Source organism: Mus caroli, unplaced genomic scaffold (assembly GCF_978045245.1).
Source record: "Mus caroli unplaced genomic scaffold, Mus_caroli_1 scaffold_14, whole genome shotgun sequence".
In the NCBI taxonomy this organism is placed as follows: Eukaryota; Metazoa; Chordata; class Mammalia; order Rodentia; family Muridae; genus Mus; species Mus caroli.
Window position 1 is genome coordinate 70,385,480 of NW_028227269.1, and position 27,299 is coordinate 70,412,778.

General features: G+C 44.7%; 1 protein-coding gene across 3 annotated transcripts in view; it reads left to right on the forward strand.

Moving 5' to 3' along the window:
- Positions 1–27,299, forward strand: part of Daam1 (dishevelled associated activator of morphogenesis 1) — a 158,087-nt gene that overhangs the window by 102,247 nt on the left and 28,541 nt on the right. For 2 of the 3 annotated variants that reach the window (XM_029484529.2, XM_029484530.2), the window contains exons 4-17: positions 2,702–2,773; positions 8,243–8,337; positions 10,093–10,426; positions 11,188–11,298; positions 11,406–11,509; positions 12,249–12,315; positions 12,537–12,654; positions 13,025–13,163; positions 13,421–13,479; positions 17,165–17,352; positions 17,810–18,109; positions 18,426–18,533; positions 24,692–24,718; positions 25,673–25,779. In XM_029484529.2, the coding sequence (XP_029340389.1) occupies positions 2,702–2,773; positions 8,243–8,337; positions 10,093–10,426; positions 11,188–11,298; positions 11,406–11,509; positions 12,249–12,315; positions 12,537–12,654; positions 13,025–13,163; positions 13,421–13,479; positions 17,165–17,352; positions 17,810–18,109; positions 18,426–18,533; positions 24,692–24,718; positions 25,673–25,779 (1,829 nt within the window). The remainder of the gene's footprint in view (positions 1–2,701; positions 2,774–8,242; positions 8,338–10,092; positions 10,427–11,187; positions 11,299–11,405; positions 11,510–12,248; positions 12,316–12,536; positions 12,655–13,024; positions 13,164–13,420; positions 13,480–17,164; positions 17,353–17,809; positions 18,110–18,425; positions 18,534–24,691; positions 24,719–25,672; positions 25,780–27,299) is intronic. The other variant, XM_085830438.1, reaches the window with a different exon arrangement.

The window sequence follows — 27,299 nt, forward strand, 5'->3', positions numbered from 1 at the left end:
AACTCCCACCCAGAAGAGCTACTTGCTTGCTTTCTGACTCCTCAGTGAGAACTGTAGACTTTAACATTCACTCACGCTAGAGCACAGACTCAGACTTGCATTCCATCCGGAACTGCTGCATCCTTCTGTGTGTAAGGACCAGGACTCCACAGGCAGTCAGAGGTGCATTGCAAAAGGGAAGAGCTCCAAGAATCCCGCTGCCTACTACTCCCAGAGCAGAATCAACCAGTGCATTCATACATGTGGCACGTGTAATTTTCTCAGCACCGAGGCACCAGAAGTGAAAGGAGCCCCATTTGACTACAATGTCTACTCTTAACTGTTAGTATTATTCAAACATTTCAAAGTACAAAGTCTTCCTTCTATGCACTAGTCTTCAGTTTCTAAAATAATCTCTGTTTTGTATCCAGGACTGTGGAGCTTACAACAGATAGGCTTTTGTGGAACCTTGGACATAGGACTTGGTTTTGTTTGCTTTGGAAATTTGCCCTGGTTTGGGGAGAATAGAAAGATCTGGCACCTTCTATTTCATTTTATAGGTTCAAATACCATTGAATATCACTGAGGGTTTTGGCTTGTTAAATACATTAGTAGCAGCAGGCTTTTGCTAATTTTAATGCTCCTTTTAAGAGGAGAGCTGGGTTCAGCATTTATTCTGCCACTCTAGCTCTTTTATTAATGTGTTAAATTATAACCAAGAGCCGTTCTTAAAACTCATCAGGCTTTCTGAATGTTTTTAAATCACAAGAGTGTAATCCTGCCCAACTTCAAAGCCACTGCTGTACCCGTGGCCCTCATCACTCAGCTCTGTGCCCCTTGCTGCCCACTCGGGTGGCCCTGTAAACAGCCGTTTTCCTTTGTGTTATGACTGCTTGAAAATAGTTTTTTGTTTGGTTGTTTGGTTGGTTTGGTTTTTCGAGACAGGGTTTCTTTGTATAGCCCTGGCTGTCCTGGAACTCACTCTGTAGATCAGGCTGTCCTCAAATTCAGAAATCCGCCTGCCTCTGCCTCCTGAGTGCTGGGATTAAAGGTGTGCACCACCACGCCCAGCTTTTGAAAATAGTTTTGAACTATATTTCTTTGATCACACCTAAGTAGGCCCACTTGGAAGTATCTGCCTAGAGACAGTGGTGTGTGTTTGTAGGGTGAATAATGGTGGCTCATAGCTATAACCTCAGCACTTAGAAATCTGAATCAGGAGGATCACTCTACAGTTCTATAGTTGAGACAAGCCTGGGTTACAGAAAGAGGGAGAAAGGGAGGGATTTTCAGAGATAAGGTCTAAGCCTAAAATTAAAAGCTCCTCCTAGAAATCACTCTTCCAAAGCCCAATGCATGAATGTTTGGATGGATGGATGGATGGATGGATGGATGGATGGATGGATGGGGTGCTGAAACTAAAAAACTGAAGCCAGCAGTAGAGCAGTAACTCCTTGGGCATCAGACAGCCGTTGTGTGTACATGGCAGTGTCTTCTCCTTGGGTGACCCATTATATCGGGGTGCTCTCTTAATGGAAAGTCCTGGTTACAGGAGTACCTCTCTCAGCACAAAGGTGTGCCGAGATTGTGGAAGCCAAGCACAGCGTGCCTCCTGGCTGAGCTTGCTGTGTCTGCAGCAGAGACTACAGCTGACAGAGAGGTCCAGGTTAGGCGTGTCAGTGAACTCCATCCACAGATGCCCCAGCTGTTTTGGCTCAAGGTCACCTGGGTTGTGAGACACATCTAGCTGAAGTAGGTTTGGGTTTCAGTTCTTTTTAGCAGAGACACACTCTATTTCCTTTCCTTTCCCTTTCCCTTTCCCTTTCCCTTTCCCTTTCCCTTTCCCTTTCCCTTTCCCTTTCCCTTTCCCTTTCCCTTTCCCTTTCCCTTTCCTTCTTTTCTTTTCTTTTCTTTTCTTTTCTTTTCTTTTCTTTTCTTTTCTTTTCTTTCCTTTCCTTTCCTTTCCTTTCCTTTCCTTTCCTTTCCTTTCCTTTCTTTCTTTTTTTCTTTTCTTTCTTTCTTTTTTTTTTTTTTTGGTTTGTTTTTTAAGACAGGGTTTCTCTGTGTAGTGCTGGCTGTCCTGGAACTCGCTCTGTAGACCAGACTGGCCTCGAACTCAGAAATCCACCTGCCTCTGCCTCCGAAGTACTGCGATTAAAGGCGCGCGCCACCACTGCCTGGCACACTCTATTTTCTAACAAAGCTCCTGAGCTGGCTCAGCAGAAGACCTGTGCCTGGGACTAACATGTGTTCTCTTGTTACCTCCACCGGTGTCAGTAGCCCCTTTCAGCCATATCAAATGAAATCCTACTTCACAATGTTTAATGTCTGCTGAAATCTAAATAACTGATAGAAACAATCTAGTCACCAACCGGCCATGTCTCTGGTCACTGTCAAGACAGGTCTCCTTCACTCTTGAATTTCATACAGCTTTGACATCCCCATGTAGTCCTCAGTGTGACATGGGACCTAGAATATCCTTCTCGGTACCATTATGTCACTAAAAAAAGAAAATGTTACTCCCTGGCGTGAATTCAATTCCCATGTACCCTTTAAGTAGATGACCCGATACTATAAAACAATAAGTGTCTCCTGTATTCTCGTGGCTTTGCAGGCCACCATCGTGATGCACAGGACATCAGCTCTCAGCTGCTCCATGTGGGCCTCTGGTAATGTGTTACCTTGTCACTTTTCCTTACTTTATTTCTTTTCATTTTTGTAGGACCAAGAAGAAAACAAGGGAGCAACCAGTTGGCCCGAGTTCTACATTGATCAGCTCAATTCCATGGCTGCTGTAAGTATTACTTACATTCTATGACAGCCTAAAATAGGGTGCAGAGTACACAGTTGCACAACCAGCTTGATTGAGTAAGCCCTTCTGAATGCTGTTACCTTTCCAAATTCCATTCCAGACACTCAGTGTTTGAGGTGTTGGGGACGAGGGGCGGAAAGGTTGCCTAGTGAAGTAACTTTTCTAGTGTGTTTTAAATAGAATCTACACACACTAACATATGATTGATCTTAATGTTATAAGAGGAAATGCCATTTGAAACATGGCTTGCATTCAACTTGAACTTGCTGTTGCTGTGACTAATTATTGGGAGTGTTGCAACAACACTCCTGTGGACTGTAGGCTTGTCTAACAGTTCTATGACCTAACTGTCCCTTCATCATGTTCATACCCATCTCCCTCTCTCTGGGAACTTAGCTCCTTCCTGGTTTCCTGATCTCATGGGTGGCCGAGAGGTTCATATACAGAATCATAACGTGACTTGATAAAATGCTGTAATAATCAGAATGCTCTAGGGAAAGCTGTGATCTATAGCTAGCAGTTAAACTGCGTTCTCAGTATCTGAGTTCTGGCCTCGGAGATGTTAGCACTCCAGGCAGCTTGAACATCATCTGTTAGTCATAGCTAAAATTCACAACAGAAAATAAGTCACCAGCCTTTGAGCCTTAGTAGCTTAAATCCTGTTGCCATTGATGAAAACTGAAGGTCGAAGTCTTTGCCTCTCATGGCATTCTCGTGATTTTCAGAATGGGTTGTATCCAACTTTAAGTTGATAATATCAAATAGAAGGCTCTACTCTCCCGAGTGCTCTACTCTCTCCTGCTTCTACCCAGGTCCTCATGGAGAGCTGTCTTACTACTCCAAGACCTTTAATGTGATCTAGGTTTTATTGCTACTCCCACTGCAAAAGGTAAAAACCAACCGGGATCCATGAATTTCCTGCTCTTATTTAAGTTCTGCAGGGCCTTGACTTTCAGTTTCTTCCTCCTCTTTCCTGTCTCTTTCTTATTCTGCTACTGTACCTTGAGTAATAAACAGCCTGGTAGGTGTGGCCAGGACTGCACAAATTATAGAAGAAGCCACAGAAGTGTTTGCCTTGAGGGTTTATAGTCTAAAATACAGGAGAGGAGAGAGGGAGGGGGAGGGAGAGAGGAGAGGAGAGAGGATCCATATCCCACATCCACCAAACTCCATTCCATACACTGCTTCTCCAGCGATGAGAAAATGGGGACACTGGTGACTGTGGATGAGCTAACAGAATGGGAGGGTTCTGAAGACTGCAGGGACTTCTCTGTGCGTCCACCCAAGTAATAGTAATTTGGAGCCATTCACCATTTCTTACAGGTAGAGGTTGTTTATGAGTTCTTGTTCCTGACTAGGAGGAAAAAGGAACTGTCAGGCCAATTGTCCCTGGGTATAATTAAGTTGGCATTGTTTGATGGGTAACAAGAGAAGTGCTAGGTTAATGGATTCTCTGCCCTGAATGGAGAAGTACTAAGTAGTGTGGATTTTCCTTTCCTTGGATATGAGAAGTTGTGTCAAGGGTAGGCTTCTCCTTGAGTTTCAGGATCTTTGATATGCCTGTATGCAGCCCTTCTTCAAACTCCTCACTTCCTCCTCCCCCCTGAACAGCTATTTTGCAGCATTCTTGAGTGGACTATATACTTGGTTTGGTTCCTAATCTAAAGTCTTCCCTAGGACATCACAAGGCTGTTAGATTGTGAGACTTTGCCATCCTTTACATGTCAGACACCTGGCACAGCTTTGAAATGCTTCGTCCATTAGGCCTGAGGCAGTATCTTTCTAGGGTCAGAGATACAGAGCATTGGCTGACCATCAGTTAGCCAGAACTCAGGCGTGCTTAAAGAAGCAACAGCAGAGCAGCAGTAACAGCAGAGACCCTACTGAGTCCTCCTCCTCTCATCATCCTGGTTGTCACTAGTCCTTGGTTCCTGTAGTCCTTGCGTAGTTCTGGCTGCCATCTGTCCTAGAGACTTCCCCACAGCACACAGCAAAACCCTGAGACATTGTCCCTGGGGACAGCGATGGTACGCAGTTCCTCCAGATCCTTCACTGTCCCGGGAGCAGATCTCTGGCTGTGTCTGGGGAACTGATGAAGAGGCATTTGTCCACATTGTCATCGTCTGTCAACCGCAGCATCAGTGGCAGCTACTATTGAACCGCCTCATGTGACAGGCAGTACTGCCATGCTATTCATAGAGTCTGAGTCTAGAGGCAAGCCACCTTGCCCAAGGTCATCATATTAAGAAGTGGTCACCTAATTAGGGATTTAAGCCTTCTCTCTGAACTCAAAGATAACCTCACAATTAGTGTCTCATTCTTGGTTTTGACATCTGTGAGGTACGTGGTCTGACTGTGCTGGAGAAGGAAAGGCATCTGCTTTCTTTAATGCCTCTAGAGCCTGATAAACATGGTTCAGGCTGAGAACAGCCACACTTGCTGTGAAACCCGCCTTTTGTGGAACAAGTCAAGTTACATTACACAGGCCTCATAACAGGAACGCTTTGCTCTTTAAAGGACCCCTGAGTTACCTGTCAGCTTTTAAAAAGTCAAAGAATGTATGATAGAGGAGAATGGCCCAACAGGCTTTAGGACTGGAGCTTAGGGGGAAGATGTGACACAACGTTTGCCTTGCCCAGTTCACATCAAGGAAGTATTTCAGACTAGAGTGGTTCTGATCCACACTGTGCCACATCTGTATACTGAGTCTCAGTGTACATCTCAGCAGCTTTCCCTGGAAGGCCCTTGCCAGTGTGTACTTTGTTTTTTGCTGACGCCATGTGTGAGCAGACACTTGGACCATCATAATACCTGCCCTGTTATGTGTAGCAGTGTATACTACTTGTGTGACTTGGAGACTGACTCTAGAAGTTTAGGCTTATCGCCATTATCAGCTGTTAAGCTGCAAGGAACCTTCTAAAGTTTGAACACTTGAGGCTTTCTATGAAAGCAGCATTGGTATGGCAGGGTCATCTATTTCTGTTACACAGATGTGATCTCGGATCCAAAGCTAATGGTTTCACGTTAAGGAATGATCGTGGTCCTTCTGCTTTAATTAACATACAGTTATTTCAAGTTGGTGCTATTGATGGAAAATAATAATAATATAAAGTCTCTTGATGATTTGTGAACCTGAGATAAAAATCTTCTCTGCGTTAGGGAAGGGAGTTCCAATGTAGTTTTCTGAGGCACTTCATAAATCTCTCTACTCTAAGACACCGCCTTGAGTTCAGCGTGGTCTTAACAAAGTTAATCTCCAAAAGAAGGAGCTATACCTATTATAAAGGCCTGATTCTAAACTGCAGATTCACCAGCAATTGCTGAGACTCTAGAGAAGCCCGACTGCCACTAGAGACTGATGCCCTTCACAAATTCACCCTGAGCTACAGGATAGCTCTCACGGCAATTTGAAGAAATGCATTGCCTGGTTCTGAACATAGCTTCTTCATCTACTGTCCCCCAGTGACAGCTGCCAAGACACATCAGCAGCAAAAGGACAGCTTTAGCAGAACAGTAACAACTTAGAAAAAAAGACCCTCCCCTCTCCCAGCTGCCATAAATGACACTGGTTATTCATTTGCTTTAGGCCTGACACTTTTCTTCCCATCAAAAAGTCAAATTAGGTTTTAATTAACATATACTTTACGTTGGTGCTATTGATTGAAAAGTAGTAATAATAATGTCTCTCAAGATGATTTGTGAACCTGGATCATCAGGTCCCCAGAGAACCGCCAGGCTTTCCTCTCTGTGTGGTCACCAGAGTTGATAGCAGATAAGGCCAAGGCGACAGGAGCATGCCAGCGCTCAGAGCACGTAAGGGCCAGTGACCCTGTGGTAAAGGCTTCTGGGCTAGACATGGGGCAGGGGGGCTGTTCTAGCACAGCTTGGCCGTCATGGATGAAAAGAAAAGAGAGATGGTAAACCTTGTGGGTTTTGTGATTTTGTGTCACCTGAGGACTCAGGAGATGGGACGTTAGCTTCTTTCCCCATTGCTTTGATAAAATACTCTGAGGAAAGCAACTTAAGGAAGGACGTATTTATTGTAACTCCCAACTCAAGGCAGCAGGAATTTGAAGGAGGTAGTCTTCCCACAGTCACAACCAGGAACGGAATAGCGAGTGGCAGTCCTCAGCTTCCTTTTTCCACTTACAGTCCAGTATATCCTGCCCAGAGTCCTCCAACATAAACTAATATACTCAAGATAATCTCCATAGGCATGCCTGGAGGCCTGTTGCCCGGGCGATTATAGGTTCTGTTGAGCTGACATTTAATACTAGCAGTCATAGATGTATAACATGTAACGTACAGCATCCAGATACAGTGAGAGACCCTCTCAAGAATATGGCCGCTCGGGTTGGAGAGATGGCTCAGAGGTTAAGAGAACTGGCCACTCTTCCTTCCATAGGGCCCAGGTTCTATTCCTAGCACCCACATGGTGGTTCACAACCATTGGTAACAGCAGTTTAAGCCATCAAGGGATCTGGTGCTCTCTCCTGACTCCCTCAGGGATTGTATGCACATGACATCCACATATACAAGTAAAGCAGCCATGCACATAAAATAAAAAGAAATACTTTTAAAATAGAGCAGGGAACGAGATCGATAGATATTCTCTTCTGGTTTTGTGGCACCTGAACCATAGATACATACGTGTAGAACCACACACACACAAACGCACACACATACGCAGTAAGTAAATAAATAAATAATGTCACTCAAGTCTGCTTATCTAGAGTCTCGCTCCTGCAGCATCAACATTGCCTGGACAGTTTAGGCAACTCAGGCTTTCTCAGAGTTGCCAAGTCAGCCAGGAGTGAGGCACTGCCTTAGGAGCTCTTGGCATAATGTGTGTGTGTGTTTATGCCACCTATGTCTTTGTGTCTCTCCCTCTCTCCTCGTCCCTCCCTCCTTCTCTTCCCTCCCTGTCTCCCTGCTTCCATGCCTTGATTTCTCAATGATGTTGGGTCTCATTAAGAATTTGTATTTACTCGGAGAGTAGAGTCTATCTTAGTATCAGATTCAATTTATTACTTTAAAAATTTTTTGAAGCAAAGAAATCTCTTTCATCTTGATTCTGATTTTGACTAAATCTAGTGGTCCTGTGGGAAAATGCCTGTGTGTGTGTTGCCTGCTGACCCTTATTTTCCAGAACGTTGCACCCAGCTACAGGCCCAGCTTCCTCTGTGCCAAATACAAATGGCGATATCTGCATTGGGGCATTGTGATGAAATAATTATACAAACATTTGAATAACTTAACCTCCTTTAAAATGTTTAAACAGTTTATTAAAATGCCATTTGCAGTTTTAAAATCTAACTTTGCATTGTTCTTGATGTTGCTCTATGTTGTTCTGTGTTGTTTTATGTTCTTACTGGTTGATTTTCTTTGTACAAATTATTTCCAATAATTACAACATAGTAATGAAGAAGTACCGTCTGTTTTCTTTTATAGAGGAAATCTCTGCTGGCTTTAGAGAAGGAAGAAGAGGAGGAGAGGAGTAAAACCATCGAGAGTCTGAAGACAGCACTGAGAACCAAGCCCATGAGGTGAGGTGCCTCCCTTGGGTAGCACAGCACCCACTCCTTCCCTGTCCCTTTGCCTGCCCTATCTCTCTCTCCCTCCCTCTCCTTTCTCCTTCCCTCTCTCTCCTATTTGCTGCAATGGTCAAACCTTGCTGGGACTCTTAAATTTAAAAGCACATAACTGAACCATAGGTAGCTCTTTGATCACTGAACGTTTGATAAATGCTTTCCTTTTAAAAGAGATGCAGACAGTGCCTAGGATGGGCAGCCTTTCTAACAGAGAGGAAAGGAGGAGAGAGAAGGCTAGAGCACAGGGATGTCACGGCCATCAGTCATTGCTCTTGGGAATGTCAGTCAGCCATTTGGGAATGTAGTAGGGCAGCTAGTCCCTCAGCGTTAAGCATAGTGTTGTCACATGACCCAACAGCTGTCCTCCTAGGTGTGTAGACAAGGGAAATGGAGGTTGGCCCCAAACATCTGTATATACATGGTCATTGTCAGCCTTATTCAAAGTAGCTTTTTTTTTTTTTTTAAGTAGAAGCAGCCCATAGCACCCTCAGCTGACAGATACCATAGACCATGGGATATTTTTTGACCACTGAATTGTGCTCTTTAAATCAATGAATTTCATGGCATGTGAAGTGCATGTCAACAAAACTATTATTAAAAATAAAAATGGGTTGACATTCTGGCAAGGAGTGAATTCTCTCTGATAACCATTTCCACTCCGTCTCTCCTACACCATCACTGCCCACTAAGGTCTCCAGGACTCAGTGAGGTTCTGAGGGTTTTACAGGTGTGTTTCACCTAGTGTCAGGAGTGAAGGGTCATGAGGTTGGGTCGAATGATATATTCTGTCTTTAGTAATAAAATGCAAACTTAAAAGATGTCCTGAGCACTGCACAACCATTTGATGGGGGTTATCCGGGCATGAGGACGAACTCCCCACTTCTCAGCCTGTTGTAAACTCTCAGAAGCTGAGGAGTACCGGGAGGTGAAGGAGTGCAGAAGCTCCTTGGGTAGTCAGATAACAGGGTGTGTTATTTCTGCACTGGCCCGGGGCTTACACACGCACACATGCACGCACTGTGAATCCTCGTCTACTTAACAGTAAGGGTTCTAAATAGTGATAAAAGTAATTCACAGTGAAAAGCCTGGGCTCTTAACCAGTTTTATATATTAGGATTCCATGTAGCAGGTCATATAAAAGAAGGCATTTGCTATAAAACACCCTAGGAATAAAAGCAGTCATTTGTCTGATGAGCAGTAGAATTGAAAGATGCTGCTCTTTGACCAGTAGGGGCCATGGTTAGGGCCAATGCACCAATATGTGCTGCGGTGACTCAGATCAGCAGATGACTTTTAGCCGCGCACAGGAAAGGTAGTCCAGGGATGGGGCAGGAGCTCAATGGCAGAGTGTTTACTTGGCAAGTGTAAGGCCATGAGTTCAATACCCAGTGCAATGGAGGGGAGGAAAATAGATATCTGCTGAGCAACTGCTACTTTCCTGGCTTTGTGTGAAGATACAATCTGTTGGTTGGTTCGTTGTACCAGCTGAGGTGCGTACCTTGCCTGCAATGGAGATTTTCCTTTTCACAGTCTAGTTAAACAGACCACTGGGTCTGTGCCATGGAAGAGCTAAAGAGTTACAAAGGCCTCATTAATGTAAGCCTCTGGGTTCTTCAGGAAGTGAGTCGACTTCCTTTCCCCTGGGCTTTTCTATCAAGGATGGTTACAAAAGCACAAAGGGACAAATCTAATCACCTCTCTTCCTGACAGGTTTGTAACCAGATTCATCGACTTGGATGGCCTGTCATGTATTCTCAACTTTCTGAAGACCATGGACTATGAGACCTCTGAGTCTCGGATACATACCTCCCTCATTGGCTGTATAAAGGCACTAATGAACAACTCTCAAGGCCGGGCCCATGTCCTGGCTCATTCTGAGAGTATCAATGTAATTGCTCAGAGTCTGAGCACAGAGAACATTAAAACAAAGGTGGCCGTGCTGGAAATCCTGGGCGCTGTGTGCCTGGTTCCTGGGGGCCACAAGAAAGTTCTGCAAGCTATGCTGCACTACCAGAAGTATGCCAGCGAGAGAACCCGCTTCCAGGTTGGTGCCCACGCCCTCCCAACTCTTGTCTTTATGTAAACAAGCGCTTTTGCTGGCCCTGGGGGTGGGAGGGGATTACCTGATAGTTCCCCCAGTAGTGAGGGCTCACACTTTGTCTTCAAACGTTCCCTTCCTCTTAGGTTCAAGAACCAGAAACTAGAATAAACTCTCTGCAGTCAGTCAGTCTGGGGTCTGAGATCTACTGAACTCAAATCCGTGAGCCCTGGGCCTGGAGTACGTGCTGCTTTTACAGAGGGCCCAGGTGCAGTAGTTCAGCACCCACGTGGTGATTTGCAACCCTCCATAATTCCAGTTCCAGGAGATCTGAGGGCTTCTCCTGACCTCTGCGGGCACCAAGTGCACACGTGGTGCACAGACTTACATGCAGGCAAAACCCTCACACAGAAAATAAAAATGAATAAATTTAATAAAATAAAACATCGTAACAGCATCCTGTATGTTAACATAGCTCCCATCTTCTGTATCCACTGAACGCAGTGTCGCACCTGAAAAATTTACAGAGTACTGCTCTTTAGGATCAAAATTAACAGTGAGATTGTGTCCTCGTATTTGTACTCAAAAACAGCAAGCAGATAGAGACAAGGAAGCAACGTTTCCTGTACTTGCGAACACACCTGACTTCTGGGAATCAGTATAATTCTGACTCAGATTTAAAATTAAAAAATAAAATCTCTTAAAATGAGCACAGGTCGGGTTGGCAATGTTTTAGACCCGTATTTTTCTATTTGTATCACTGACAGACGTTAATCAATGACTTGGATAAAAGCACTGGGCGTTATCGGGATGAAGTAAGTCTCAAGACGGCCATCATGTCCTTCATCAATGCAGTGCTGAGCCAGGGAGCCGGAGTGGTAAGATGCTTGCACTGCAGCCTTGCACAGATGCATTAAAGAATGCTTTTTTTCCCGACACGGTGACTGCACAGTTGGAAAACCTAAATATGTGTCTTAATTTTTAGGAGAGTTTGGACTTCAGGCTCCACCTTCGCTATGAATTTCTGATGTTAGGAATTCAACCTGTTATAGATAAATTAAGGGAACATGAAAATTCAACACTAGACAGGTAAGTCCAGTGTCTACTGCCACAGCCTGAGAGGGTCCGTGCAGTGCCCATCACGTGGTACAGTGCCAGCCCACGGGCTGCTTCCGGACTATCACATAATGTGTTTGTCCCTGTAGACTGCGTCATCTGGAATGTAGAACTCAGAGTAAGAGGTTAATAAAACTGTGTACAAATAAATAAATGACATGAATAATTTTCTGATCTGTAGCTCAACAGCAGGTCAAGTGCAGGACAGCAAGCCAAGTGCAGGTATATGGGCTTCTTTGCCATGAACAGTCAGCAAGTGGAATCTGGACATGTTTTACATTTGATAATTACCTCCTGGGTAGTTATCCTCTTTTCCCTCTGATGATTTTATTTAACTCATTAGAAAGAACCTGGTTAAGCAGAGGCATTCAAGTTTTGTTGCCCGTTTCTTTAGGAGATGGCACTAGAAATCAGGAAGGCTCTTTTTTATTTTTCCTTGTGGGGCTGAGGGTGAGCCTCGGGGCCTTACCTGTCAGGGTGGTTACTCACCACTGACCACGCCCCCTGCCTTTGCTTTTGAGGCAGGCACTCACTATGCCCCTAGCCTGGGCTTGTGCTTGGGCTGCTGCTGTAGCTACCTCCTTAGAGATGATGGGATTACGTCGTACAGCACCTCAGTGTGCCTAGAGCTACACTTGAAAATCCTGTGCCCCCCTCTGCTTGTGTTGTGAGACATCCCGCTTTTAGTCATTTTTGTTCAATTTCCTTTCAGGCATTTAGACTTTTTTGAAATGCTCCGAAATGAAGATGAACTAGAATTTGCCAAAAGATTTGAACTGGTATGTAGTCTCATAATTGTTCTGGTATGGCGTGTCAAGTCAAAGGATTTGCCTCTGGAAATGCATGTTCTGAGTTGGTGGGGGCCGGTGCAACCCATGAGCTAAGTCAGCATCCTGTTCCGTTACCTAGACGGCAGGATTTGATTGTATCTGCATCTTCCTTTATCTGGAGAATTAAGCCATTGGATGTTTGATTCGGCTTTGTTTTTCCTATAAACTAGGTTCACATAGACACAAAAAGCGCCACTCAGATGTTTGAGCTGACCAGGAGGAGGCTAACCCACAGTGAAGCCTACCCCCACTTCATGTCCATTCTGCACCATTGCCTCCAGATGCCTTGTGAGTGCTCCGACTGTGTGGGTGCCATGGAGACCTGGGACAGTGTCCAAAGCGTGTACTCTGTATTCTCAGCAGTACTAACTAGACTGGGGCATACCAGGAACCCCAAGCCTCAGCTTTGTGGCTCCCCAGTGTTTGTTTCCTCACAGATTAAGGGCAGTTATGAAATCCTCAAAACGAAATGACCTATAATTTACTTTGATTTCAAAATAAATGCATGCCTTACAGCACATGTAGAAAGGGGTATGGAGAATGAATGCCTCCTGACCAGGTCTGAGGCTCTACGGGGTGCCTGCCTGCTGTTGACAGCGACGCATCCTAGCTTACACACAGCCTGAAGATGGCTTTCTCTCCCTCTCTTACTTTTTAGACAAGAGGAGTGGTAACACAGTTCAGTACTGGCTGCTGTTAGACAGAATCATACAGCAGATAGTTATCCAGAATGACAAAGGGCAGGACCCCGACTCCACACCTCTGGAAAACTTTAATATCAAGAACGTCGTAAGAATGTAAGTCTCTCATCGTGCCGCCTGCGAGATAATGAGATACTCAGTTTGTCCTACCTCAAATAACAGCGGGGCCAGATGAATGGTTCTAGGGGGTCACAATGAGCTGCAGATAAGCACAGCTCCATCTAAGTGACATCTGGGTTTCCCGTTTCCCTGAGGACTCTGTGCAGCACACTGTTTGTGTGCCCAGGGAGACCACATCTGGCAATGCACACGTTTTGTTTTCTGTTACAAGTGTTCCTTTACCTGTTCCACAGGTTGGTTAATGAAAATGAAGTTAAGCAATGGAAAGAACAGGCAGAGAAGATGAGGAAAGGTAAGTGGCCCTGGCGGGGCGAAGCTGCCTGGGAGGCCTGGCTGCTGGGGAGTTGGAATCCGGGCTCCAGGCTCACTCCTGTGCATCAAGTAGCCTTTCACTTTGCACACCTTAGGGCATTCTGCGTTGACTTTTAAAAATGAAACCACGTCGTTTTCTTGCTATTCCCGAGGTGTTTCATCCTTTTGCTTTATTACTTTGTAAATAATTTTAGAAAAGATTGTAACATTTGCTGTGTAGAATTTATCATTGAAAACAAAGATTGAAGTTGTGGGTGCTTTGATTTTAAGGGCCCCTACAATGGCTCTGCAATAAAGGTCCTTGCTGCCAAGCCTAACAGCCTGAGTTTGATCCCCAGGACTTTTTCTTTAAAACTATAGAGCACACAAGCCCCCACCTCACAGCCACACTTCACTTTAAAGTGTTTTGGGTTTGAATAAATACAGCAAGAAGGTTTAGGTTTCTTCAGTCTTAGGACAAAACCTTAGGCACCTTGGTACTAGCAGTTCTGTTCTCTCCATGGCCGTAATGTGACTCTAGTCATGGGCAGAGACACCATGGAGAAAATGAACGGCTGCTGTAGATATGTTATGAATGTTAGCAGGCCGGCCTATAGAGGTACTGGAATATGCCTTTGATGTTCCCAGCCTCTGATGGGACAGACATTCCTCCTGGTGCCAGTCACTCACAGAAGCGTACAGCTTGCCTCCTTCCTTCAGAAGCTTAGCAAATTAAAGTCACCTTTGGGAAAACAGCCACACTCCCCCACACCTCACCATGGATGGTGGACTTCCTTCCACTTGTCAAAGTCATTCAGTCAGCGCCGGTGACGTACAGCCACAGTCACCCAGGATATGATGTTCTGAAGCACATGGCCAAGAGGTGGCCTGAACACTCCTTTTTCTCACACTCCATTTCCTTAGCGCAGCCAGAGGCATCAGGGGCTGCTGTGCTCCCTGTGGCTGCTCTTTACCCATATTGCTCTCAAGTAATCTTTACAGTACATCCCAGACTCCACTGTGAATGGAAAGAAGAGGCACACTATCTACGGCCAAGACAAAAAGAGAGATTAGGTGAAGGAGAATGCAGTCCACCTTCTTTTTCTTTCTTTCTTTCTTTTTTTTTTTTTTTTTTTTTCCCAATACAGGGTTTCTCTGTGTAGCCCTGGCTGTCCTGTAACTCACTTTGTAGACCAGGCTGGCCTCGAACTCAGAAATCCACCTGCCTCTGCCTCCCAAGTGCTGGGATTAAAGGCATGCACCGCCACCACGCCTGGCCGCAGTCCACCTTCTTATCAGTCTCAGCTGCCAACCTGACACAGCCCAGAGTCATCTGTGGCAGTCTCTATTTAAGGGTTGCCTTGATCAGACTGGCCTGTGGGCATGTCCTTGAAATATTTTCTTAGTTGAAAATTGATGTAGGAGGGCCCAGCCCACTCTGGGCCGTGCCATCCCTAGGCTGTAGGCCTGAGCTGTATGAGAAAGATAGCTGACTGTGAACCTAAGAGCAAGCCAGCAAGCAGCATTTTGTGATTTTTTGCTTCAAGGGCCTACTCAAGTTCCTGTCTTGTCTTCCCTCAATGACCTATCGAGACCTGGCAGTATAAGAGAAAATGTGCCCTTCTTGCTTTAGTTGCTTTTGGCCATGCTGTTTACCACAGCTCTGGAAAGCAAATGAGAGCAGTCGGTGAATGCACGCTCAAGAATGCACTCTAACGTGTGTGGGTGTGAGCTCACAGTTGAGAGCATTTGGGACAGGAGATTTTGGGCCATCCAGCCGTACATTCAGGGGACACCTGAGTGTCTCTGGTCCTTTGAATTGTACCAGCTTCTCAGTGGGCATCTGAACCCCACCCTCCTTCCTTTGATCTCCTCTTTCACAACACGGAGAGCGAAAAATAAAATAAAATAAATGGAAAATGAGCCTAGCGTAGCACATACTAACTACACAGCAACCGTTACAGGGTTCAGGGGTAGGGTGGCACAGGAGAAAATCTCCAAGGTCAGTGGGAAGAATGAGGTGGTCTGTAAGGTTATGGTCAAACAGAAGAGAAGAGAGATTATCGATAAAATGAGTTCTTGTCTCATGGAAGCTTCAGCTGACAAAGTCAGATTGCATTCAGAGGAGGAGACAGGAAGCTGTTTGAACTAAAGTTGGAGCCTATTGGAAGGAGAAGGCTGTGGAGCCCAGGCCGCTGAGAAGGGATCGAGAAAGCCTCCGTGAATGGATAGTAAACGGTGCCAGTTTGGGAGACAGTTTCCAGGCTGGCACTTGCCAAACCTGCCATCACCTCAGGATCATCAAGGAGCTTGACCCAACCAGTCTCTAAGCCCTACCCCCTACCCCATCCCCCACCTACCTTCTAGATTGGTCGAAGAAGGATTTGGCCAGTGGCCTTGGATTGCTAGGAGCTCTCACTGCATCTGAGGCATAGCCAGATTTGTCAAAAGACTAGCGAGGAAACTGGGGAAGGAACGTCCCGAATCACTTAATTATCAGTGAAGTGGAGATAGAAGAGGGAACTGGGATTAGATGCGGACTGGAGTCATACATCAGTGTAATGGTAGACCTGATGGGAGGTTCTTTTTTATTTGAAAGCTGATAAAACTCAAGGATTTTCATGGCTCACACCTTCCTGCAAATTCCAGTTTGGAGAGCCATAGAGGAGGGAACCTCAGAAAGAGACAGTAAGAGCTTAAATGTGTTATCAAGTTCAGAAGTAGAGACCGGCTGTGTGTTGCTCAGTCCCAGTAGGCGGTGTCACTAATGCATTCGCTGACATGAAAAGAGGCTTTGAGGGAACTATTTGAAATAAAAACCTGCAGCTTAAACTTCACTATTGCTCATTTCCGAAACCCAACACCCCTCCTACAGCTTTATATTCCTTGGCAAAATGAATGTCATTACACTGAATTAGATGCCTCCTTCTGTCCCCCCTCCTCCGTCCTCTGACCCCTGAGCCTTCCACACCTGAGGAAGTCACTAACCACACCTGAGAGCTGCTGTCTGCCCTCTCAGTCCTTGGTTCCCATGGTAATCAGTGCTGCTACCCTTTAGATACTGAATATGGAGACAATAATGTCTGCTTTTACTACTTTTAATGATCTCTTGCCAGAATCGTAAAGTAGTTCAGGTCGCCTTGCGACCCAGGGCAGGGGACATAGCTCAGCTTCACAGTACACACTGGGCCTGCCAGCAGCTCTCTGTTGTCGCACAGACTCCTCCTCTGGCTGGTGGGAGACAAGCTGACACATCTCATCCACCAAAGCTGGCCTTCTCCCTGACCCATTTCTAATATGGGAGAAGGGCTTTGCTTCTCAATAGTCATTTTCCCTAGTGTCGCTGTGAAGCCACCAGTATGGCAGGATCCAGAATTAAGGCAACGTTTTCCATGAGAAGTTGCTCAAACTTGTGTTTTCTTCTTCTCATCTTTGGCACCCTGGCTCTAAGGTCTTTTCCTCGGTCTTTCCCAGAATGCAGTTACTAGAGTAGTTGTATGAGGCCTTTTCCCAGCACAGGCACTGGTTACCTCTTAAGTTGCCCTTCAGTGAAGAATGATACCTGGGTCAGACTGACCCACAACTTCTACATCGTCCTTAGCCCATAGGATGATGATGATGTTGTTTTCAAAGAAAATGCTTCTCTCTGACAACTTCATTTTCATGTCCTGGTGTTCTCTCATCAGAGCACAATGAGCTACAACAGAAGCTGGAGAAGAAAGAGAGGGAATGTGATGCTAAGACCCAAGAGAAGGAAGAAATGATGCAGACCTTAAACAAGATGAAAGAGAAGCTGGAAAAGGAGACAACTGAGCACAAGCAAGTTAAGCAGCAGGTGGCAGACCTGACGGCGCAGCTTCACGAGCTGAACAGGGTGAGCGAGGGCTGACTCCCGGCCTCTGTCTACCAGGGGGACGAGACCCTCTGAAATACACAGCTCTGATGTAGGGATGAGATCTGAAATGCCTCGCAGTTGATCTCAGTGGTGTGGACTCGAACCACCAACGTCCTGTGGCTTAGGCAGCAGAGGTACTTTGGAGTTGTGTTTTTACCACCAATCTTGTCCTAAGAACAAAGAAAGATCACGTTAGCGTCTTAGAAAAGGGACGTCATAAAGCCAAACGGTGGGATGGTGCAAGAAATGAGAGAGACACAGACTCCAGGGACAGGCCCTAATGTGTCCAAAGACCTGAGGGTCAAGATCTACCTACCCTCGAAAACCATGTCCTCAAAAATGTGGGTGCTTTGTTGCACGTTCCTTCGACAAGATTAGATCTTAAAGTCGTTCAGTGACTTTTCTTCCATTGACTTTCTTGGTCTTCTCTTTCCAGAGGGCCGTCTGTGCGTCAGTCCCAGGAGGACCCTCACCCGGAGCCCCTGGAGGACCCTTTCCTTCCTCTGGGTTGGGGTCTCTTCTCCCTCCCCCACCACCCCCACTCCTTTCAGGTGGAGCACTTCCTCCTCCACCACCTCCCCTCCCTCCTGGGGGTCCTCCTCCTCCTCCAGGGCCTCCTCCCTTAGGAGGAATCCTGCCACCTCCTGGTGCTCCAGTGAGTCTAACACTCAAGAAGAAGAATATTCCCCAGCCCACCAACGCCCTGAAATCCTTCAACTGGTCTAAGTTGCCTGAGGTAAGCCATTTGTTCCCATTTTCCCATTAGTGGATGAGTGGGTGGCACCTGCAGTTCTGTGTCCTCAGAGGGGAACTGTCCCTGCTGCTGGGTAACCTGACCATCTAGTGTGGACTCAGGGTTCTCCCCAGCTCCTGTGTTAGTTGACAATGTCTCTGTAATAATTATACATTGCTTCAAACCAGCTTACTGGAACATCCTGCAGAATTATACATTTGAGATAGTGGTACTTAAAAAAAATAACAACAACCCACCATACTTATTCTTTTTTCTGTATGACTATCAATCATGGAACTTGTTAACTTGCTGTTTCTAGAACAAATTGGATGGAACAGTATGGACAGAAATTGATGATACCAAAGTCTTCAAAATTCTAGACCTTGAAGACCTAGAAAGAACGTTCTCTGCCTACCAAAGACAGCAGGTAACAACATGAGCCTTCCAGATGCCCCTAAGTCCTGTGTCCTTGTGCATGGCCCCTGGGCCATGCTGCTTGGTCTCCCCAAGGCATTCCTATAAAGCAGCACAGCTCCCTGTCCCTGTGCGTGTCCAATGGCCCACAGTGTGTGTGAACCACTGGAGGGCATGTGGACTCTTTGAGGAGAAGCTTCCTATGGTTGTAGATCTACATCTTCTTTATGTATAGGCAGCACTGTATGTTATCTGTGCTTACTCAAAATGAATCTGTAGGCAAGTTAGGATCCCCTTGCAGTGTTTGTTTCTGAAACCATGCTGGGCTGTCGGAGTTAGAAATATCCAATGGTTAGGCTCAGAAGAAAAACGCTTTTTGGACTAGACAGACTCTTGAGAAGTTTGGGGTTTGGTAAGAACTATAATTTGGCAGCTAAGTAGAATCTACAGAGGAGTCTTACCCAGACATCATGAACATTATAGACTCACTAGTACAGTTGTGCGAGCTGAGCAAGAGTGAAGCTGTTAATGATAACAGGAGAGCCAGAAAAGCTACTACTTTCCTTCCATAACGGTGGCCAGAACATGGTGCAGGACCTATTGCCTGCACACAAGGACGGGCCCTGGTAGGTAGCCTCCTTGTATGCGCTCTGGTCACATCTGTGAAGACTCTCTTGTTGCTCTAGAGGGCTTTCTCCAAAAGTCTAAAGTCTGGGTAGAAAAGGTTACAGCAGAGTAGCTAGGTATAGAGAATTCAGAGGAACAAAGAAAAGGAGAGAGGCAAGATCAGTCAAAGCTCTGGAGAGGGGGAAATTGAGTCCAGGAGTGTGGAGAGAAAGGTTCTTAAGGCAGACCAAAGGGGAGGACCTGTGAACCAGCACACTGCCTTTAGATGGGCCAACAAGTGCCAGGCATCTGCACAGGGGTTTCTGAGAGCTTCCCTGGCAGCCTGGCTCCTATGTGAATGAGCAGGGTGGAGTGTCCTAAATAAGCAGCAGGCTTCCTTGTCTGTTTTCGTGGCTTAGCTCCTCAGAAAGGCTGCCTCAAAACGAAATGCTAGGCACCAAGGAAGAGATGGATGGACAGAGACTAGAGAAAAAATGAAGCTGGGGATTTCTTTTCAAGATGGTTTCTGATGAATTTGCGTGGGAGACAGGGTGCTATTCACCAGAGGATTTTACTGTGAGAGAGGGAGAGTGTCTGTGCAGGGCCTTTTTGTGCTGGTTCAGTAGACTAGGAAAATAAAGTCCATTGCCTGCCATGATGCCATTAACCCTCACCAGCCCTCACCCAGCCCCTTCATAAGTACAAAGATGCCACGCTCACTGTTGTGCACCAAGCTAGGGAAGGTGACAGAAAAGGAGATGAGGGCTTGTTCAGAGAACAGTGCACCTTATGTCTCAAAGAACAAACAAAGGTGTGCTCAGAGCCCGTGGCCTGCAGCTACTCAGCCCAGTTCATTTCTGATTGGCTGCTGTGTTCTCCTTCTCTCTCTGGTGCCCTAGGAAGGAGGCCCCTGGGTCCAGGCATAACATTTTAGCAGGTTTCCATGTAATTCAAGTAATCTTATGATCTGGCTACAAGTCCCATTCCTTTCGCACTTCAGGTTGTCTGAGGTGAAGGTTTGGAAATGTAGGAAAGTATATTCAATGGAGGGGAAGCGGCAAGGGTTCCACATGGTGCAATTCAAGTCTGAGCATGTGGGTTGCATTTGCGATGAAGGCAGGTGGTTGAGAGGCCCAAGTTTACAAGCCTCATAATTAACCGGCTTTCAGCAGAAAGCACAGAAGGATGCTGCCAAAATGCTCTGGAACAAATATGTGGACAGTTTTCAAGAGTTCTGGGAGAGACAATTGCAGAAAGCTCTGCAACTGAGTAACTGTTTCCTAGCAACCAGCACTGTTTAAGTAATCAGTACTCATCCCGGACAGGCTAGACCAGAACATCTCGGTTCTTCTTGAGACTGGGTAGACTGGTGAGGATGGCCTATCACCATATGTCCAGCAGTACTTTCTGAAGACAAATTTCAACACACCCGCACCTCTTGAGTATGTTAAATATTCCCCTGCTGGTATAAAAATAGAAGATAAACCATCAATTTATTTTCCAAATGAGGGTAACTTGAGCCACTTTGTTGCATTTACATTGTTGAGAGTCAGAAAATGAAAGGCTACAGGCATCTTAATTGGAATATGTAGGTCAGAGTAAATGAGGTTATTCTTTCAGCCCAGAACTGCAGCATCAAAGACCTGTGTGTGTTCATTCCAGACATGGCAACACAATATGCAAATATCACCACATTTAAACTGCTCTTATTTCTAGTACCAAATGAATACCAAGAATCCATCTTTTTCCATGGTAGTTCTTTCCTGCCTCCAAAGATATGAAACTTGTCTAACTCTGGACTTGAGCCATTTGTTTGTGTTGATGAATTTTTAAGGCATTCGGAGGAACACACATACATCATACCACAGGCATCTGATAGGACCATCTGAGCCTGATTTTGACATAACTCAGCATAATTTAAATAAGGAGTGACACTTTGGGAATGTGTGCATTCATGAATATATATAAAAACACACCTCCATAAATATATACATTTGCTTATAGTTATACGCTTACATGCCATTCTGTCATTCAAATCAGTTATTTAGTTTGTCTCCCTTATATAAAAATTGTGTCAAAAGATCAGATGATTCAACTTCGTTCAACCTTTACATGAGCCCACAATATAATTATAGTATAAAGCAGAGATGAGACAACCATAAGTAACTGTCATATGAACCAAGACAATGGTTGCTATTGGTTATGTGTCTGGTACTCGGTGTGATATAAACAATTCTTATTCTCATCAACCATAAAATTTAGTGCTCAAGGAGTTTCTGTATTTGTTTCCTTATTTAATTCTCACCCCAACTCTAGGAAGGAGGTAATATTCTTATATTGCAGATACTGTAAACAGGGCTTCGTGTGTCCTCAGTATCGCAACAGGCGCCAGCCACACTCAGGACGACAGACTTGCATAGAGATCTCGCTTTCTCTTTGTTCTCCAGTCTGTGGCTTTATTCATTACCACCACCAGACTGTGGGGAGTGGGATTTTCTTTTAAGTGCATGCATTAAAGGTGTAGAGAGCCAGTTGTGTAAGCCTATGCCTCTCATGAAATGCAGCTATTCCCCTGGGCACATTCCAAAAGTTCATTTGAAAGTCAATTCCTTAAATCTCAAGACCTTTTCCTCATTGGAACTCCATTACACATGATCTCCAGGTCTGCCCCAAGAGACTAGTTTTTAATACATCGCATCGGATGCTGTGTAATAGTTTTATGAAGATACAGTTAAATAGCCCTCAAATCTGTAATGGGAAGTTTCATCCTGACATGCTATCAGTTCATTTCTATCTATACAGATGGATAGAGGGAAGATGAGCTAAAGAGACTATTTGCCTATAGGACGTCTTCACACTAGCAGCTCACAGAGTCTCTCTCTGCCTTGCCCTTTGCCTGAGGACAGCTCTTCCTTTAGGAGCCTATGATCCCCACACAGTGTAACATTTCAAAGCCATCATCCTTTGATTTAGGGAACAAAAGACAACTACTGGCCCAGGCTCCATTCCCCAACTCCAGTGCTAGAGGGTAAGTTTTAAGTCCTTCAGTTTCCCATTTGGAATATTCAGCCAGATCTACAATTTCCTTAAGAACAGTCCAAGAATTTTTCTTTCTTTTTTTTTTTTTTATAGTCAAGTTAGTTTTTGCATCTAGTTTTCACATTGAAAATTCATAAGACAGTTTCGCCCCCTTCTTCAGCGATGTCCGTGTTCTCTCTTTGCTTTGCAGTGCTAGAGATCAAGTCTCGGGCTTCATACATTCTACGCAAGTGCTCCTTCACAGAACTGTATCTCCAGCTCTCAGTCAGCATACTTCTTAGTCTTAGCACCAAAAGACCAGAAAATCTGTGAAGAGTGTTGTTGGGTTTGCTTATTTAAGTGTAAGGCTGCGGAGATGGTTCAGTAGGTAAAGTAACCCCAAGCCTAATGGCCTGGGTTCAAACCCACATCGTAGAAGGAGAGACTAGACTTCCACAGTTGTCCTCTGACTCCATGCATAGGGTACATACACGCACACACACACACACACACACACACACAAATAAGAAATAAACAAAATTTTTAAGTAGTTTGAAGGTCTGTGGTAAGAAGTATCAAGTAAGGATTGTATGTAAATATTAGCATATGTTTGAGTTTGAAAGGATTAAAATTCATTCATGTAAAGATTATCATTATCTATGCAAGGCTGAGCCATCATTTCATTGTGGAAAAGTTTATAGTGGTTTACAGGCATTGATCCCTGAAAATTCAAATACCAACTTCCTAATTCTATTCCAAGCTCATATCTATTCCCCTTTAATCTCCAAGGGAATAGGCTTTAAACAGAATCTTAGCATTCCTGAAGTGAGCCTGAGAGCGTCATCATTTCTAGTGTGCCCTGTCTAATGAAACCATCCCATTTGTGATTTCATTTGTAATATGTTAATTACGGGACCTTCAAAGAAGTACTGTCTTAAGGCTAACAGTTACCAAACCCTCATATGGCATTCTTCACCCTCCCTGGAAACGCAGGCTGTACAACTTAGCAACTAGCTGCCATGCTTATTGCCACTCATGGTTACAGACAGACCAGCCGCTCTACAGACTCAGCCAAAGAGTAGGCAACGTGACTTGTCAGTTCAAAAGCTTAACTAATTGTGTCTTGTTTGCTTCTAAACGTTGGCTCATAAAGAGGTCAGATGTCTTCATTTCTCAACAGTGTGAATGAATGTAAGGTATAACATGAGTTTCCAGAAAGCTTCATAAGTTCCTGTTTTGAAGAGTAGGCAGTGAGAGCAGGGTCTTTTTAAAGTAGTACCTTTCTCTTTGGTTAAGTTGCCAAAGTCTTCTACCTTTAAAACTACTTTTATTAGAAGAGTCCTAAAGAGCTTGAGAGTAGAACATCTAAGTCATAACAGGGGCAAAAGAAAACTGGGATATCAGGCAGAAGAAAAGTTTCTTGTGGTTATCAGCATGCTTTTTAAATGCTTTTCCAGAGAAGCAGGCCTCCTTGTATGGGCAGACCAGGGCTGGGTTTGGGGGTGGGGCGCATTCTGTTTCCCACTAGAAGAATTATGCGAAAGAGTTCATCTGTATAAAATTGGCCTTGGCAGTGCTGCCGAGGCCAGGGAGACCTGAAGGAATCTGATGAGCAAATGCTAGTTGTACACACTGTTGGCCTGAAAGCTGCAACGTGTTTCGCACACCAAAGCGTCTCTCGATCCTACCTTGCAAAAGTCTGTAGGAAGAGCTGCCACTTTCTCATAGCATACCATTAGCTCTTCTTTCCCATCTTTACTCGAAACTCCTCTAAAAGTTCTTTCAAGAAGCTGTTGACCTTGTCTGCTTGAGACCCCTGGGACATGGCCACCAATAACTGCACCAGTGGCTTTTTGGTTTTCATGCTCTGTGCTGTTCCTCACGCCTCCCCACAGCACCTGCTACCATGGTTGGCACCCTCTGGGAAGGGGTACTAGAGTTGGCATCGCTCACGTGGGTCACACTACTGTCTTTTCTTAGCTCTTCTTTATGATACAAGAAGACAAGTATTTCCACCAAAGAGAAGCACATTTTCTATAACAATATGATCATTCAGTGAGGGGAGTATAGCTCAATGGTGGAGTATTTGCCCAATGTGTGTATGTGCCTTAGTTTTGAGCATAGTGTGTATAAATACAGACACACACACACACACACACTCCTGCACACATGAACATGTGTACACACACGCAGTCACACACTCACTCATGCATGCACCACATTGAATAAATGGGAGCCTGGTGGTTGTTTTAAAGAGGAATTATTATATTCCTTCTCCTTCTAAACCTTTTCTTTCCTGAATGTGATTTGCTCCCACTCGAAATGATGTGGAGCAAATGCCATCTGTATCTTACTCTGTGATCTTCACTGTATCTTCAGCCAGACTGGCCCACTTAAGCTAAGGACTTCAAGGGCAGGAAACATCTCCTGCCCTCTTGCCCTGCACCACCAATGTCCTTAACTGCTTTGACTTTCCCTGTTTGCTGCTGTGGTTTCTGAATTGCATGTATCTGATTTGCTTTCTCTATGCCTCTGCCATGGCTGTAGGAGTTCTTTGTGAACAACTCCAAGCAGGTAAGCAAGCTACTATATAACCCTTACTTAACACAGCTCCTTGGCTCACTGTAAGCTTGAAATCCATTGGTTATCTTGTTAGATAATGTAATTCAAAGACTAGGTGATTCCACTCTGGGATTCAACTCTTCCTGGACTGTCTCTCCAGAGTACGCCTGATATCCATTCATACTGCCTCTGCTTCCTAAACTGTGACACAATCCCAAAGCTCTCTGGTTTCTCTATATTTTTTAAAATTCCATAGTGCATAGTCCTTAACTATTAATGAAATCAAGTTGGCTACTTACCAAGTTAGCCTATTTTCTCACCTTGAACGTTGTATTGCATCTAATTGTTTTATGCCTGTTTCACCTTAGTTATATCTGGCCATCATGAATGAATAAAATAAGCAAATAGTGTTCAATTGTTAATTCAGGTAACTGAGCAGATTTCTACTGCCCCCCTCTCCATTGTCCTGTCAGGCTTGGGAAATGAAAGGTACATTTGGCTTTGGGGGACTTCCTGTTACACACGAAGATGTTTGGGGGTTATTTCTCAACTTTCTTGACTGCTAAGGATTGCACATGGTTCTCGGGTGAGTGGGCCCCTTAAGTGACTGGACTGGTAATGACAGGGCTCTGCTGAGCTTGATTCACAGTGACAGTTCTTCTGTCTGCTATTCACTGAGATTCGAGGAACAAAAGAACAGCATCAAGCACCAATAATTTATGCACATTTAACATCTTCAACTTGGAGGCTCTTTGTTCTTTTAAATAATGCTTTTTCAAATGTGGGTGGTCAGCTTTGTCTTAGCCTTTGTTTTGACTGCACCACCTTCTGAACATTGCCTCATCATCTCAGTTTGGCCAGGGTATGGGTATGTGCACAGAGAATGTGGAAGAAAAATGTGTGTGTGTGTGTGGAGCTTGACTGTCCACATTTGACTTTGATGGATGTCTCTTGTGTTCTTTCCAGAAAGAAGCAGATGCCATTGATGACACACTGAGTTCCAAACTTAAAGTCAAAGAGCTATCAGTGATTGATGGTCGGAGAGCTCAGAATTGCAACATCCTTCTGTCGAGGTACTGTTGGTGCTGAATAAACATGGCTGGGAGGACCAGCTCTGCTCTTAGCTTAGAACCAGAGGGCTGCTGTTCAGTTTTACTTATTTTCTGCTGAAGTGCAGGTCTTCCAAGCCCCTTCTCTGTAGGGTGAAGTGACACTTGCTGGTGTTTCTTTTCCTGGAGAGATCTCTCAGGCTGGATGCTGACCTGGTCTTTCCTTTCCAGAAGCCTAAGAAATGAACTGACTTCATTGACATCTCATAGTTTCATCCTTCAGTCACACTGTCACAGAGTCAGGAGCTGTGTTGGTGCTTCTCTAGTTTGCTTTTTGGTTGGGTTTGGTTTGGTTTGGTTTGGTTTGGTTTGGTTTGGTTTGGTTTGGGTTTGTTTTTTTTTTTTTTTTTTTTTTTTTTTTTGAGACATGGTTTTTCTGTGTAATAGAGCCCTTGCTGTCCTAGATTCACTTTGTAGACCAGGCTGGCCCCCTGAACTCACAGAGAGCCACAGGCTTCTGCCTTTGCCTCCTGAGTGCTGGGATTAAGGACATGTACCACTACTCTTGGCTCTATTTTGCTTTTAATGTCACCTTTTTATATTTCAGAATTACATGAGTTCATTCTCCTTTTGAACATCTTTGTTTTATAAAGATACGTAAATCTCAGTGAAATGTTAATTTGTCCAATTCAGCCTTGTTCAAAAGTCTTTCTTATAACTTGCAAATTAAGACTTTAGAACTTGAAATGAAAAAATGGAAATTGGGAGCCTGAATTGTGATTGCAACTTCTGGCAGTGTGGTTCAGTCATTCCATATTTCAAGTGGCTTTTTGGTATGTGGTTAGGCAAAGATAGCTAATGCTAATGAGGTGCGGGAAGATGCAAACGATGCTGACAGTGGGACCTAAAAAGATAAGCTGCAGACTGGGAAGAATGTCATGTGTGCATTGGGGCTGGTGTAAGGTGACTCGTGGAGGGAGCTAAGATGAAAAGTAGAGGTCCTTATTTCTGAACTGGCCATCAACTGAGTTTCTTTGAACACAAAGAGCCACTGCTCAGTTTCAGCATAGACGCCTGATTGTTGGCTGGGTGGATATTTCTACTTCAAGGAGCAAGTGTTCCCTTTAGTGAAAGAGAAATTGAGCCTTTATGAGATCCTTGAATTTTAATGCAAAGTGTAAGGTAACATGAACCACCCATCTCATCTCTGCTCTGAGTGGAAGCTATAGAAATGGCCAAGCCCCTCAGCCTCACTTCTGCACCATGAACCATGCTTAAGTTAGATACAGGATCTGCCTTAAGGTAGACCACTGGAGTGTCTACCCACTTGCTTCCATGGTGTGTATATTTAGGTTGTTACTATTTCCCAAATAATGTTCCTAATTGGAAATAGAAGTGAAGGTTTGGGAGAAGGTGTGTTTGTTTGTTGTATTTTTTAAAGGATCTTGTTATGTGTTTGACTGGTTTTGCCTGCATGTATGTCTGTGTACCATACATGTGCCTTGTGCCTACAGAAGTCAGAAAAGGCTGTCAGATTGCGTGGG